This window comes from Salmo salar, chromosome ssa21 (genome assembly GCF_905237065.1).
Source record: "Salmo salar chromosome ssa21, Ssal_v3.1, whole genome shotgun sequence".
Lineage (NCBI taxonomy): Eukaryota > Metazoa > Chordata > Actinopteri > Salmoniformes > Salmonidae > Salmo > Salmo salar.
In genome coordinates this window covers 59140321-59153889 of record NC_059462.1, presented here as the reverse complement: position 1 = coordinate 59153889, position 13569 = coordinate 59140321, and the positions used below count along the sequence as shown (strand labels likewise).

The window sequence follows — 13569 nt, the reverse complement described above, 5'->3', positions numbered from 1 at the left end:
TGGCATCCTTTCACTTCCTCCTCTCTACATTTTCCTCTTCTGTCTCTGCTGCTAAAGCCACTTTCTACCACTCTAAACTCCAAGCATCTGCCTCTAACCCTCGGAAGCTCTTTGCTACCTTCTCCTCCCTCCTGAATCCTCCTCCCCCCCCCCCCTCCTCCCTCTCTGCGGATGACTTCATCAACCATTTTGAAAAGAAGGTTGACGACATCCGATCCTCGTTTGCTAAGTCAAATGACACCGCTGGTCCTGCTCACACTGCCCTACCCTGTGCTTTGACCTCTTTCTCCCCTCTCTCTCCAGATGAAATCTCGCGTCTTGTGACGGCCGGCCGCCCAACAACCTGCCCACTTGACCCTATCCCCTCCTCTCTTCTCCAGACCATTTCCGGAGACCTTCTCCCCTACCTCACCTCGCTCATCAACTCATCCTTGACCGCTGGCTACGTCCCTTCCGTCTTCAAGAGAGCGAGAGTTGCACCCCTTCTGAAAAAACCTACACTCGATCCCTCCGATGTCAACAACTACAGACCAGTATCCCTTCTTTCCTTTCTCTCCAAAACTCTTGAACGTGCCGTCCTTGGCCAGCTCTCTTGCTATCTCTCTCAGAATGACCTTGATCCTAATCAGTCAGGTTTCAAGACTGGGCATTCAACTGAGACTGCTCTTCTCTGTGTCACGGAGGCTCTCCGCACTGCTAAAGCTAACTCTCTCTCCTCTGCTCTCATCCTTCTAGACCTATCTGCTGCCTTTGATACCGTGAACCATCAGATCCTCCTCTCCACCCTCTCCGAGCTGGGCATCTCCGGCGCGGCCCACGCTTGGATTGCGTCCTACCTGACAGGTCGCTCCTACCAGGTGGCATGGCGAGAATCTGTCTCCGCACTACGTGCTCTCACCACTGGTGTCCCCCAGGGCTCTGTTCTAGGCCCACGCCTATTCTCGCTATACACCAAGTCACTTGGCTCTGTCATATCCTCACATGGTCTCTCATATCATTGCTATGCAGATGACACACAATTAATCTTCTCCTTTCCCCCTTCTGACAACCAGGTGGCGAATCGCATCTCTGCATGTCTGGCAGACATATCAGTGTGGATGATGGATCACCACCTCAAGCTGAACCTCGGCAAGACGGAGCTGCTCTTCCTCCCGGGGAAGGACTGCCCGTTCCATGATCTCGCCATCACGGTTGACAACTCCCTTGTGTCCTCCTCCCAGAGTGCTAAGAGCCTCGGCGTGACCCTGGACAACACCCTGTCGTTCTCCACTAACATCAAGGCGGTGACCCGATCCTGTAGGTTCATGCTCTACAACATTCGCAGAGTACGACCCTGCCTCACACAGGAAGCGGCGCAGGTCCTAATCCAGGCACTTGTCATCTCCCGTCTGGATTACTGCAACTCGTTGTTGGCTGGGCTCCCTGCCTGTGCCATTAAACCCCTACAACTCATCCAGAACGCCGCAGCCCGTCTGGTGTTCAACCTTCCCAAGTTCTCTCACGTCACCCCGCTCCTCCGCTCTCTCCACTGGCTTCCAGTTGAAGCTCGCATCCGCTACAAGACCATGGTGATTGCCTACGGAGCTGTGAGGGGAACGGCACCTCCGTACCTTCAGGCTCTGATCAGGCCCTACACCCAAACAAGGGCACTGCGTTCATCCACCTCTGGCCTGCTCGCCTCCCTACCTCTGAGGAAGCACAGTTCCCGCTCAGCCCAGTCAAAACTGTTCGCTGCTCTGGCACCCCAATGGTGGAACAAGCTCCCTCACGACGCCAGGACAGCGGAGTCAATCACCACCTTCCGGAGACACCTGAAACCCCACCTCTTTAAGGAATACCTGGGATAGGATAAAGTAATCCTTCTAACCCCCCCTTAAAAGATTTAGATGCACTATTGTAAAGTGGTTGTTCCACTGGATATTATAAGGTGAATGCACCAATTTGTAAGTCGCTCTGGATAAGAGCGTCTGCTAAATGACTTAAATGTAAATGTAAATACAGGCACGTGGAGGCCACACACACTACTGAGCCTCATTTTGACTTGTTTTAAGGACATTACATCAAAGTTGGATCAGCCTGTAGTGTGGTTTTCCACTTTAATTTTGAGTGTGACTCCAAATCCAGACCTCCATGGGTTGATAAATTGGATTTCCATTGATTATTTTTGTGTGATTTTGTTGTCAGCACATTCAACTATTTAAAGAAAAAAGTATTTAATAAGATTATTTCTTTCATTCAGATCTAGGATGTGTTGTTTAAGTGTTCCCTTTATTTTTTGTGAGCAGTATATTTCATCCTTCGAATGTTGGTAATGATGAGATAAAGAACGTGAAAGATGAATGTCTATTTTGTGATGTCATTAAAAGTTGAATGACGACGTTATAACAAAAAACATTGTAACTTGAAGGTCTTTCGCAATGTGTATCATGTTTACATCCTTTACGTTGTGTAGAAAATATCCAGGATAAAGAGAATGTTTTTGTGACGATAAGATTGTATTTTTAGTTCTCTAATAAGAGAGTAAATGTTGATATCTTGCCTCGTAACTAGCCCAGGGAACCCAGAGAGCGTGTCAGCGTGATGTAAACACCCCTTTTGACCCGAGGGCATAAAGCGTTTGAGTTAAGAATTAACCTATCAGACTAGAATGACCACGCGCTGCAGCTGAGGTCTACAATTAGTCACAACCCCAAAACGCAACACGAGGTCGAAGACAAAGCAACCTCTTACCAATCAATGTTACGGTTCAGTAGCTGTTCTAAGTACTGTGCCTTAGAAGGTCAATTTCAGTAGGACCATCCGGTTATTCTCTCCAAATCATCGTTGTCTACACTGCTCTCATCACCACTCTGGGATCATCGACACGGCTGATTAGCCGTCCTCAGGAGACCACTCTGGGATCATCGACACGGCTGATTAGCCGTCCTCAGGAGACCACTCTGGGGATCATCGACACGGCTGATTAGCCGTCCGCAGGAGACCACTCTGGGATCATCGACACGGCTGATTAGCCGTCCTCAGGAGACCACTCTGGGATCATCGACACGGCTGATTAGCCGTCCTCAGGAGACCACTCTGGGATCATCGACACGGCTGATTAGCCGTCCTCAGGAGACCACTCTGGGATCATCGACACGGCTGATTAGCCGTCCTCAGGAGACCACTCTGGGGGTCATCGACACGGCTGATTAGCCGTCCTCAGGAGACCACTCTGGGGGTCATCGACACGGCTGATTAGCCGTCCTCAGGAGACCACTCTGGGATCATCGACACGGCTGATTAGCCGTCCTCAGGAGACCACTCTGGGATCATCGACACGGCTGATTAGCCGTCCTCAGGAGACCACTCTGAGGATCATCGACACGGCTGATTAGCCGTCCTCAGGAGACCACTCTGGGATCATCGACACGGCTGATTAGCCGTCCTCAGGAGACCACTCTGAGGATCATCGACACGGCTGATTAGCCGTCCTCAGGAGACCACTCTGGGATCATCGACACGGCTGATTAGCCGTCCTCAGGAGACCACTCTGGGATCATCGACACGGCTGATTAGCCGTCCTCAGGAGACCACTCTGGGGATCATCATCACGGCTGATTAGCCGTCCTCAGGAGACCACTCTGGGATCATCGACACGGCTGATTAGCCGTCCTCAGGAGACCACTCTGGGATCATCATCACGGCTGATTAGCCGTCCTCAGGAGACCACTCTGGGATCATCGACACGGCTGATTAGCCGTCCTCAGGAGACCACTCTGGGGATCATCATCACGGCTGATTAGCCGTCCTCAGGAGACCACTCTGGGATCATCGACACGGCTGATTAGCCGTCCTCAGGAGACCACTCTGAGGATCATCGACACGGCTGATTAGCCGTCCTCAGGAGACCACTCTGGGATCATCGACACGGCTGATTAGCCGTCCTCAGGAGACCACTCTGGGATCCCCGACACGGCTGATTAGCCGTCCTCAGGAGACCACTCTGGGATCATCGACACGGCTGATTAGCCGTCCTCAGGAGACCACTCTGAGGATCATCGACACGGCTGATTAGCCGTCCTCAGGAGACCACTCTGGGATCATCGACACGGCTGATTAGCCGTCCTCAGGAGACCACTCTGAGGATCATCGACACGGCTGATTAGCCGTCCTCAGAAGACCACTCTGGGATCATCGACACGGCTGATTAGCCGTCCTCAGGAGACCACTCTGGGATCATCGACACGGCGGATTAGCCGTCCTCAGGAGACCACTCTGGGATCATCATCACGGCTGATTAGCCGTCCTCAGGAGACCACTCTGGGATCATCGACACGGCTGATTAGCCGTCCTCAGGAGACCACTCTGAGGATCATCGACACGGCTGATTAGCCGTCCTCAGGAGACCACTCTGGGATCCCCAACACGGCTGATTAGCCGTCCTCAGGAGACCACTCTGGGATCATCGACACGGCTGATTAGCCGTCCGCAGGAGACCACTCTGGGATCATCGACACGGCTGATTAGCCGTCCTCAGGAGACCACTCTGGGATCATCGACACGGCTGATTAGCCGTCCTCAGGAGACCACTCTGGGATCATCGACACGGCTGATTAGCCGTCCTCAGGAGACCACTCTGGGGATCATCATCACGGCTGATTAGCCGTCCTCAGGAGACCACTCTTCCAGAACGAGTGCAAGTAAACAGAAAACTAAGAAGGACAGAGTGACATCTTGTCGACAATCAGAGACATACCCACATTTCTAATGAGTTCATTGTTACATGATTCATTTAATCGAGAAATAATTAAACGTAGTAGGTAATTATTAGATAAATAGCAGTCACCACCTTCATGATAGTCACGTCACGACACTCTATATTCTGAAAAACTCCCCAGTACTTAACAATTACAAGCATACCCATAACATGATGCAGCCACCACTAAGTTTGGAAAATATGAAGAGTCGTACTCAGTAATGTGTTGTATTGGATTGTCCAAACATAATACTTTGTATTCATGACGTTTTTTTTTCCCTCCAGTATTTTTTGACTTTACTGACTTGATGCTTCGTTCCTTCAGGTTGGTACTGTGGAGTAACTACAATAGAGCGTTGGGCCAGTAACCAGCAGGTAGCCTAGTGGTTAGATCGTTGGGCCAGTAACCATCAGGTAGCCTAGTGGTTAGAGCGTTGGGCCAGTAACCAGCAGGTAGCCTAGTGGTTAGAGCGTTGGGCCAGTAACCAGCAGGTAGCCTAGTGGTTAGAGCGTTGGGCCAGTAACCAGCAGGTAGCCTAGTGGTTAGAGCGTTGGGCCAGTAACCAGCAGGTAGCCTAGTGGTTAGAGCGTTGGGCCAGTAACCAGCAGGTAGCCTAGTGGTTAGAGCGTTGGGCCAGTAACCAGCAGGTAGCCTAGTGGTTAGAGCGTTGGGCCAGTAACCAGCAGGTAGCCTAGTGGTTAGAGCATTGGGCCAGTAACCAGCAGGTAGCCTAGTGGTTAGAGCGTTGGGCCAGTAACCAGCAGGTAGCCTAGTGGTTACAGAGTTGGTCCAGTAACCAGCAGGGTAGCCTAGTGGTTAGAGCGTTCGGCCAGTAACCAGCAGGTAGTCTAGTGGTTAGAGCGTTGGGCCAGTAACCAGCAGGTAGCCTAGTGGTTAGAGCATTGGGCAAGTAACGAGCAGGTAGCCTAGTGGTTAGAGCGTTGGGCCAGTAACCAGCAGGTAGCCTAGTGGTTAGAGCGTTGGGCCAGTAACCAGCAGGTAGCCTAGTGGTTAGAGCGTTGGGCCAGTAACCAGCAGGTAGCCTAGTGGTTAGAGCGTTGGGCCAGTAACCAGCAGGTAGCCTAGTGGTTAGAGCGTTGGGCCAGTAACCAGCAGGTAGCCTAGTGGTTAGAGCGTTGGGCCAGTTACCAGCAGGTAGCCTAGTAGTTAGAGCGTTGGGCCAGTAACCAGCAGGTAGCCTAGTGGTTAGAGCGTTGGGCCAGTAACCAGCAGGTAGCCTAGTGGTTAGAGCGTTGGGACAGTAACCAGCAGGTAGCCTAGTGGTTAGAGCGTTGGGCCAGTAACCAGCAGGTAGCCTAGTGGTTAGAGCGTTGGACCAGTAACCAGCAGGTAGCCTAGTGGTTAGAGCGTTGGGCCAGTAACCAGCAGGTAGCCTAGTGGTTAGAGCGTTGGGCCAGTAACCAGCAGGTAGCCTAGTGGTTAGAGCGTTGGGCCAGTAACCAGCAGGTAGCCTAGTGGTTAGAGCGTTGGGCCAGTAACCAGCAGGTAGCCTAGTGGTTAGAGCGTTGGGCCAGTAACCAGCAGGTAGCCTAGTGGTTAGAGCGTTGGGCCAGTAACCAGCAGGTAGCCTAGTGGTTAGAGCGTTGGGCCAGTAACCAGCAGGTAGCCTAGTGGTTAGAGCGTTGGGCCAGTAACCAGCAGGTAGCCTAGTGGTTAGAGCGTTGGGCCAGTAACCAGCAGGTAGCCTAGTGGTTAGAGCGTTGGGCCAGTAACCAGCAGGTAGCCTAGTGGTTAGAGCGTTGGGCCAGTAACCAGGGTAGCCTAGTGGTTAGAGCGGTGGACCAGTAACCAGGGTAGCCTAGTGGTTAGAGCGTTGGACCAGTAACCAGGGTAGCCTAGTGGTTAGAGCGTTGGGCCAGTAACCAGCAGGTAGCCTAGTGGTTAGAGTGTTGACCTGTAACCAGCAGGGTAGCCTAGTGGTTAGAGCGTTGGGCCAGTTACCAGCAGGTAGCCTAGTGGTTAGAGCGTTGGGCCAGTAACCAGCAGGTAGCCTAGTGGTTAGACCGTTGGGCCAGTAACCAGCAGGTAGCCTAGTGGTTAGAGTGTAGAGGCGGCAGGTAGCCTAGTGGTTAGAGCGTTGGACCAGTAACCAGCAGGTAGCCTAGTGGTTAGAGCGTTGGACCAGTAACCAGGGTAGCCTAGTGGTTAGAGCGTTGGGCCAGTAACCAGCAGGTAGCCTAGTGGTTAGAGTGTTGGACCAGTAACCAGGGTAGCCTAGTGGTTAGAGCGTTGGGCCAGTAACCAGCAGGTAGCCTAGTGGTTAGAGCGTTGGGCCAGTAACCAGCAGGTAGCCTAGTGGTTAGAGCGTTGGACCAGTAACCAGGGTAGCCTAGTGGTTAGAGCGTTGGGCCAGTTACCAGCAGGTAGCCTAGTGGTTAGAGCGTTGGGCCAGTAACCAGCAGGTAGCCTAGTGGTTAGAGCGTTGGGCCAGTAACCAGCAGGTAGCCTAGTGGTTAGAGCGTTGGGCCAGTAACCAGCAGGTAGCCTAGTGGTTAGAGCGTTGGGCCAGTAACCAGCAGGTAGCCTAGTGGTTAGAGCGTTGGACCAGTAACCAGCAGGTAGCCTAGTGGTTAGAGCGTTGGGCCAGTAACCAGCAGGTAGCCTAGTGGTTAGAGCGTTGGGCCAGTAACCAGCAGGTAGCCTAGTGGTTAGAGCGTTGGGCCAGTAACCAGCAGGTAGCCTAGTGGTTAGAGCGTTGGGCCAGTAACCAGCAGGTAGCCTAGTGGTTAGAGCGTTGGGCCAGTAACCAGCAGGTAGCCTAGTGGTTAGAGCGTTGGGCCAGTAACCAGCAGGTAGCCTAGTGGTTAGAGCGTTGGGCCAGTAACCAGCAGGTAGCCTAGTGGTTAGAGCGTTGGGCCAGTAACCAGCAGGTAGCCTTGTGGTTAGAGCGTTGGACCAGTAACCGAAAGGTTGCTAGATCGAATCCCAGAGCTGACAAGGTAAAAATCTGTCGTTCTGCCCCTGAACAAGGCAGTTTAACCCCCTGTTCCCTGGTAGGCCGTCATTGTAAATAAGAATCTGTTCTTAACTGACTTGCCTCGTTAAATAAAGGTTAAATAAAAAAAATAACAAAATGTGGATTAGGTCAAGGGGGATTCTCTGTGTGTAGGTTTTCATATGGCTCGGCGTACCTTCGGATGGCGACCGTCATGCCCTCAGCAGAGCTGGCACATGGACAGATCACTTCAGGACGTAGCCCTCGTCCCTGGAACACGCTCAGGAAGGCATCACACGAGGATATCGACCCTGTTCACAGACACACATCACATCAGTCCTGAGGCGTGGGAACTAAGTAGGAGTCTTTGTGATACAGTATCAAGACTTACAGAGCTCAGTATAGTGTGTACTGGCAGTATAGTATGTACAGGCAGTATAGTACTGGCAGTATAGTGTGTACTGGCAGTATAGTATGTACAGACAGTGTGTACTGGTAGTATAGTATGTACAGGCAGTATAGTACTGGCAGTGTGTACTGGCAGTATAGTGTGTACTGGCAGTATAGTATGTACAGGCAGTGTGTCCTGGCAGTATAGTATGTACAGGCAGTATGTACAGGCAGTATAGTGTGTACTGGCAGTATAGTATGTACAGGCAGTGTGTACTGGCAGTATAGTATGTACAGGCAGTACGTACAGGCAGTATAGTATGTACTGGCAATATGTACTGGCAGTATAGTATGTACAGGCTGTGTGTACTGGCAGTATAGTATGTACAGGCAGTATGTACAGGCAGTATAGTATGTACTGGCAATATGTACTGGCAGTATAGTATGTACTGGCAATATGTACTGGCAGTATGTACAGGCAGTATATATAGTATGTACTTGCAATATGTACTGGTAGTATAGTATGTACAGGCAGTATGTACTGGCAGTATAGTATGTACAGGCAGTATAGTATGTACAGGCAGTATAGTACTGGCAGTATAGTGTGTACAGGCAGTATGTACAGGCAGTATAGTACTGGCAGTATAGTATGTACTGGCAGTATAGTATGTACAGGCAGTATAGTATGTACAGGCAGTATAGTACTGGCAGTATAGTGTGTACAGGTAGTGTGTACTGGCAGTATAGTATGTACTGGCAGTATGTTTTGCCAGTATAGTATATATTGGCAGTATGTGTTGTGTACAGTAGATGTTATATGCTGTAGTGTTTAGACTTACAGGGGTTCGCTCCATCAGTATGTATTGTGTACAGTAGATGCTGTAGTAGTTAGACTTACAGGGGTTCGCTCCATCAGTATGTATTGTGTACAGTAGATGCTGTAGTAGTTAGACTTACAGGGGTTCGCTCCATCAGTATGTATTGTGTACAGTAGATGTAGTGTTTAGACTTACAGGGGTTCGCTCCATCAGTATGTATTGTGTACAGTAGATGCTGTAGTAGTTAGACTTACAGGGGTTCGCTCCATCAGTATGTATTGTGTACAGTAGATGTAGTATTTAGACTTACAGGGGTTAGCTCCATCAGTATGTGTTGTGTACAGTAGATGCTGTAGTAGTTAGACTTACAGGGGTTAACTCCATCAGTATGTATTGTGTACAGTAGATGCTGTAGTAGTTAGACTTACTGGGGTTAGCTCCATCAGTATGTATTGTGTACAGTAGATGCTGTAGTAGTTAGACTTACAGGGGTTCGCTCCATCAGTATGTATTGTGTACAGTAGATGTAGTAGTAGTTAGACTTACAGGGGTTCGCTCCATCAGTATGTATTGTGTACAGTAGATGCTGTAGTAGTTAGACTTACAGGGGTTCGCTCCATCAGTATGTATTGTGTACAGTAGATGCTGTAGTAGTTAGACTTACAGGGGTTCGCTCCATCAGTATGTATTGTGTACAGTAGATGTAGTGTTTAGACTTACAGGGGTTCGCTCCATCAGTATGTATTGTGTACAGTAGATGCTGTAGTAGTTAGACTTACAGGGGTTCGCTCCATCAGTATGTATTGTGTACAGTAGATGCTGTAGTAGTTAGACTTACAGGGGTTAGCTCCATCAGTTACTATGAGCATCCTCAGAGAGCTCAAGCTGATGTCTCTCTGGTCTCTCTGGGCCAACAGGGACCAGTGCATGTCTCTGGACTTCACCACAGCTACACGCGCTACAGAGACACAGTGTTTAGCCAATCACAACGAGCCTCACACAGCGCTCAGCCGATCACAACTAGCGTCACACAGTGCTCAGCCAATCACAGCAGGATAGACAATAAGACAAGACTCACTCACTGACCATAGTGACCAAGACAGACACTGTCTAAACTCCTCACCTTTATAAGTGTGAACCTGGACCCCTCCTCACCTGGACCCCTCCTCACCTGGACCCCTCCTCACCTGGACCCCTCCTCACCTGGACCCCTCCTCACCTGGATCCCTCCTCACCTGGACCCCTCCTCACCTGGACCCCTCCTCACCTGGACCTCTCCTCACCTGGACCCTCCTCACCTTTATAAGTGTGAACCTGGACCTCTCCTCACCTGGACCCCTCCTCACCTGGACCTCTCCTCACCTGGACCCCTCCTCACCTTTATAAGTGTGAACCTGGACCTCTCCTCACCTGGACCCCTCCTCACCTGGACCTCTCCTCACCTGGACCCCTCCTCACCTTTATAAGTGTGAACCTGGACCCCTCCTCACCTGGACCTCTCCTCACCTTTATAAGTGTGAACCTGGACCTCTCCTCACCTGGATCCTCCTCACCTTTATAAGTGTGAACCTGGACCCCTCCTCACCTGGACCCCTCCTCACCTGGACCCCTCCTCACCTTTATAAGTGTGAACCTGGACCCCTCCTCACCTGGACCCCTCCTCACCTGGACCCCTCCTCACCTGGACCCCTCCTCACCTTTATAAGTGTGAACCTGGACCCCTCCTCACCTGGACCCCTCCTCACCTTTATAAGTGTGAACCTGGACCCCTCCTCACCTGGACCCCTCCTCACCTGGACCCCTCCTCACCTTTATAAGTGTGAACCTGGACCTCTCCTCACCTGGACCCTCCTCACCTGGACCCTCCTCACCTTTATAAGTGTGAACCTGGACCCCTCCTCACCTGGACCCCTCCTCACCTGGACCCCTCCTCACCTGGACCCCTCCTCACCTGGACCGCTCCTCACCTGGACCCTCCTCACCTTTATAAGTGTGAACACCTGGACCCCTCCTCACCTTTATAAGTGTGAACCTGGACCCCTCCTCACCTGGACCCCTCCTCACCTTTATAAGTGTGAACCTGGACCCCTCCTCACCTGGACCCCTCCTCACCTTTATAAGTGTGAACCTGGACCCCTCCTCACCTGGACCCCTCCTCACCTGGATCCCTCCTCACCTTTATAAGTGTGAACACCTGGACCCCTCCTCACCTCGACCCCTCCTCACCTGGACCCCTCCTCACCTGGACCCCTCCTCACCTGGACCCCTCCTCACCTGGACCGCTCCTCACCTGGACCCTCCTCACCTTTATAAGTGTGAACACCTGGACCCCTCCTCACCTTTATAAGTGTGAACCTGGACCCCTCCTCACCTGGACCCCTCCTCACCTTTATAAGTGTGAACCTGGACCCCTCCTCACCTGGACCCCTCCTCACCTGGACCCCTCCTCACCTTTATAAGTGTGAACCTGGACCCCTCCTCACCTGGACCCCTCCTCACCTGGATCCCTCCTCACCTTTATAAGTGTGAACACCTGGACCCCTCCTCACCTGGACCCCTCCTCACCTGGACCCCTCCTCACCTGGACCCCTCCTCACCTGGACCTCTCCTCACCTTTATAAGTGTGAACCTGGACCCCTCCTCACCTGGACCCCTCCTCACCTGGACCCCTCCTCACCTTTATAAGTGTGAACACCTGGACCCCTCCTCACCTGGACCCCTCCTCACCTGGACCCCTCCTCACCTGGACCCCTCCTCACCTTTATAAGTGTGAACACCTGGACCCCTCCTCACCTGGACCCCTCCTCACCTGGACCCCTCCTCACCTGGACCCCTCCTCACCTGGACCTCTCCTCACCTTTATAAGTGTGAACCTTCTGAATCCAGGAGAGAGGGTTGACCTTCATCAGAGAGTAGGGGATGCTGATCACGTGCATCCTGGTCATCACACTCTGCCAGGAAGCAGCAACATGGTGGTGAACACAGGGACAGTATTTACCTGGTTAGTCTCTGCAGTGTCCATGACACACCATGTCAGGAGAACACTGACAATACAAGTCATGTCACTCACTTTAGTCTGAACAGTACCAGCTAGCATTTCAAACCCAGGCACGTGCATGCGTGTGCGTGCGTGTGTGTGCGTGTGGTGTGTGCGTGTGTGTGTGTGCGTGTGGTGTGTGTGCGTGCGTGTGGTGTGTAGTCTATGTATAGTGGTTGAAAAAGTACCCAACAGTCATACTGAAGTAAAAGTGAAAGTCACCCAGTAAAATACTACTTGAGTAAAAGTCTAAAAGTATTTGGTTTTAAATATACTTAAGGATCAAAAGTAAATGTATGAGTATAAATCATTTCAAATGTGTTCTATTAAGCAAACCAGACGGCACCATTATCTTGTTTATAAAATGTAGGGATAGCCAGGGCGCACTCAAAAACACAGAGACATTTACCAATGAATAATGTCCACCAGATCAAAGGCGGTAGGGATGACAAGGGATGTTCTCTTGATTGTGTGAATTTGTGAAGTGTGTGAATTTGACAATTTTCCCATCTATGCTAAGATTCAAAATGTAACGAGTCCTTGTGGGTGTCATGGAAAATGTGTGGAGTAAAAAGTACATTATTTTCTTTAGGAATGTACAAATATATGTATAGTAAAGTAAAGTACAGATAGCCCAAAAAACTACTTAAGTAGTACATTAGTGTTTTACTGAAGTACTTTACACCACTATGTATAATGAGCGTACGAAGAGCAACAACTCACAGTGAGAACGCCGTGCCACAGTCCAGCATCTCTCTTGAAGTCCAGGACGTTGCAAATGGTCTCAGCTGGAACAGAAACAATTAATCACTTATTAAATACAATATTAAAGCTCCACGGTTTCCCTTTCTCACTGGCCACATAAAGCCTGGATGATATGAAATACTAAATCCCCTCCTGAAAAACAGAATTAAAGTGTGACCTTGATATGGTTCTGAATTACATTTTCATCAAATTGTGTTTTTTGGCAGAACTTCCATAACTACGAATAAATCAGCCGGGCTAGACAATCTGGACCCTCTCTTCCTAAAATTATCCGCCGCCATTGTCGCAACCCCTATTACTAGCCTGTTCAACCTCTCTTTCGTATCGTCTGAGATTCGTAAAGATTGGAAAGCGGCAGAGGTCATCCCCCTCTTCAAAGGGGGAGACACTCTAGACCCAAACTGTTACAGACCTATATCCATCCTGCCTTGCCTCTCTAAAGTCTTCGAAAGCCAAGTCAACAAACAGATTACCGACCATCTCAAATCCCACAGTACCTTCTCCCGTATGCAATCTAGTTTCCAAGCTGGTCACGGGTGCACCTCAGCCACGATCAAGGTCCTAAACGATATCATAACCACCATCGATAAAAAACAGTACTGTGCAGCCGTATTCATCGACCTGGCCAAGGCTTTTAACCTGTTGGGGGTAGGGGGCAGTATTGACACGGCTGGATAAAAACGTACCCGATTTAATCTGGCTACTACTCCTGCCCAGTAACTAGAATATGCATATAATTATTGGCTTTGGATAGAAAACACTCCAAAGTTTCTAAAACTGTTTGAATGGTGTCTGTGAGTATAACAGAACTCAAATGCCAGGTCAAAACCTGAGAGATTCCTTTACAGGAAGTGGCCTGTCTGACCA

The 13569-nt window shown here is 50.5% G+C and overlaps 1 protein-coding gene across 11 annotated transcripts in view; it reads right to left on the bottom strand.

The window, feature by feature from the left end:
- dip2a (disco-interacting protein 2 homolog A) overlaps nucleotides 1-13569 on the bottom strand; it is a 286178-nt gene that overhangs the window by 83205 nt on the left and 189404 nt on the right. For all 11 annotated transcript variants that reach the window (XR_006761253.1, XM_045704956.1, XM_045704958.1 and 8 more), the window contains 4 exons: nucleotides 12661-12725; nucleotides 11758-11851; nucleotides 9739-9858; nucleotides 7889-8003 (listed from right to left, as the gene is read on the bottom strand). Coding sequence is in view for 10 of the 11 variants with exons in the window: in XM_045704956.1 (XP_045560912.1) it covers nucleotides 7889-8003; nucleotides 9739-9858; nucleotides 11758-11851; nucleotides 12661-12725 (394 nt within the window). In the remaining variant the exon portion in view is untranslated. The remainder of the gene's footprint in view (nucleotides 1-7888; nucleotides 8004-9738; nucleotides 9859-11757; nucleotides 11852-12660; nucleotides 12726-13569) is intronic.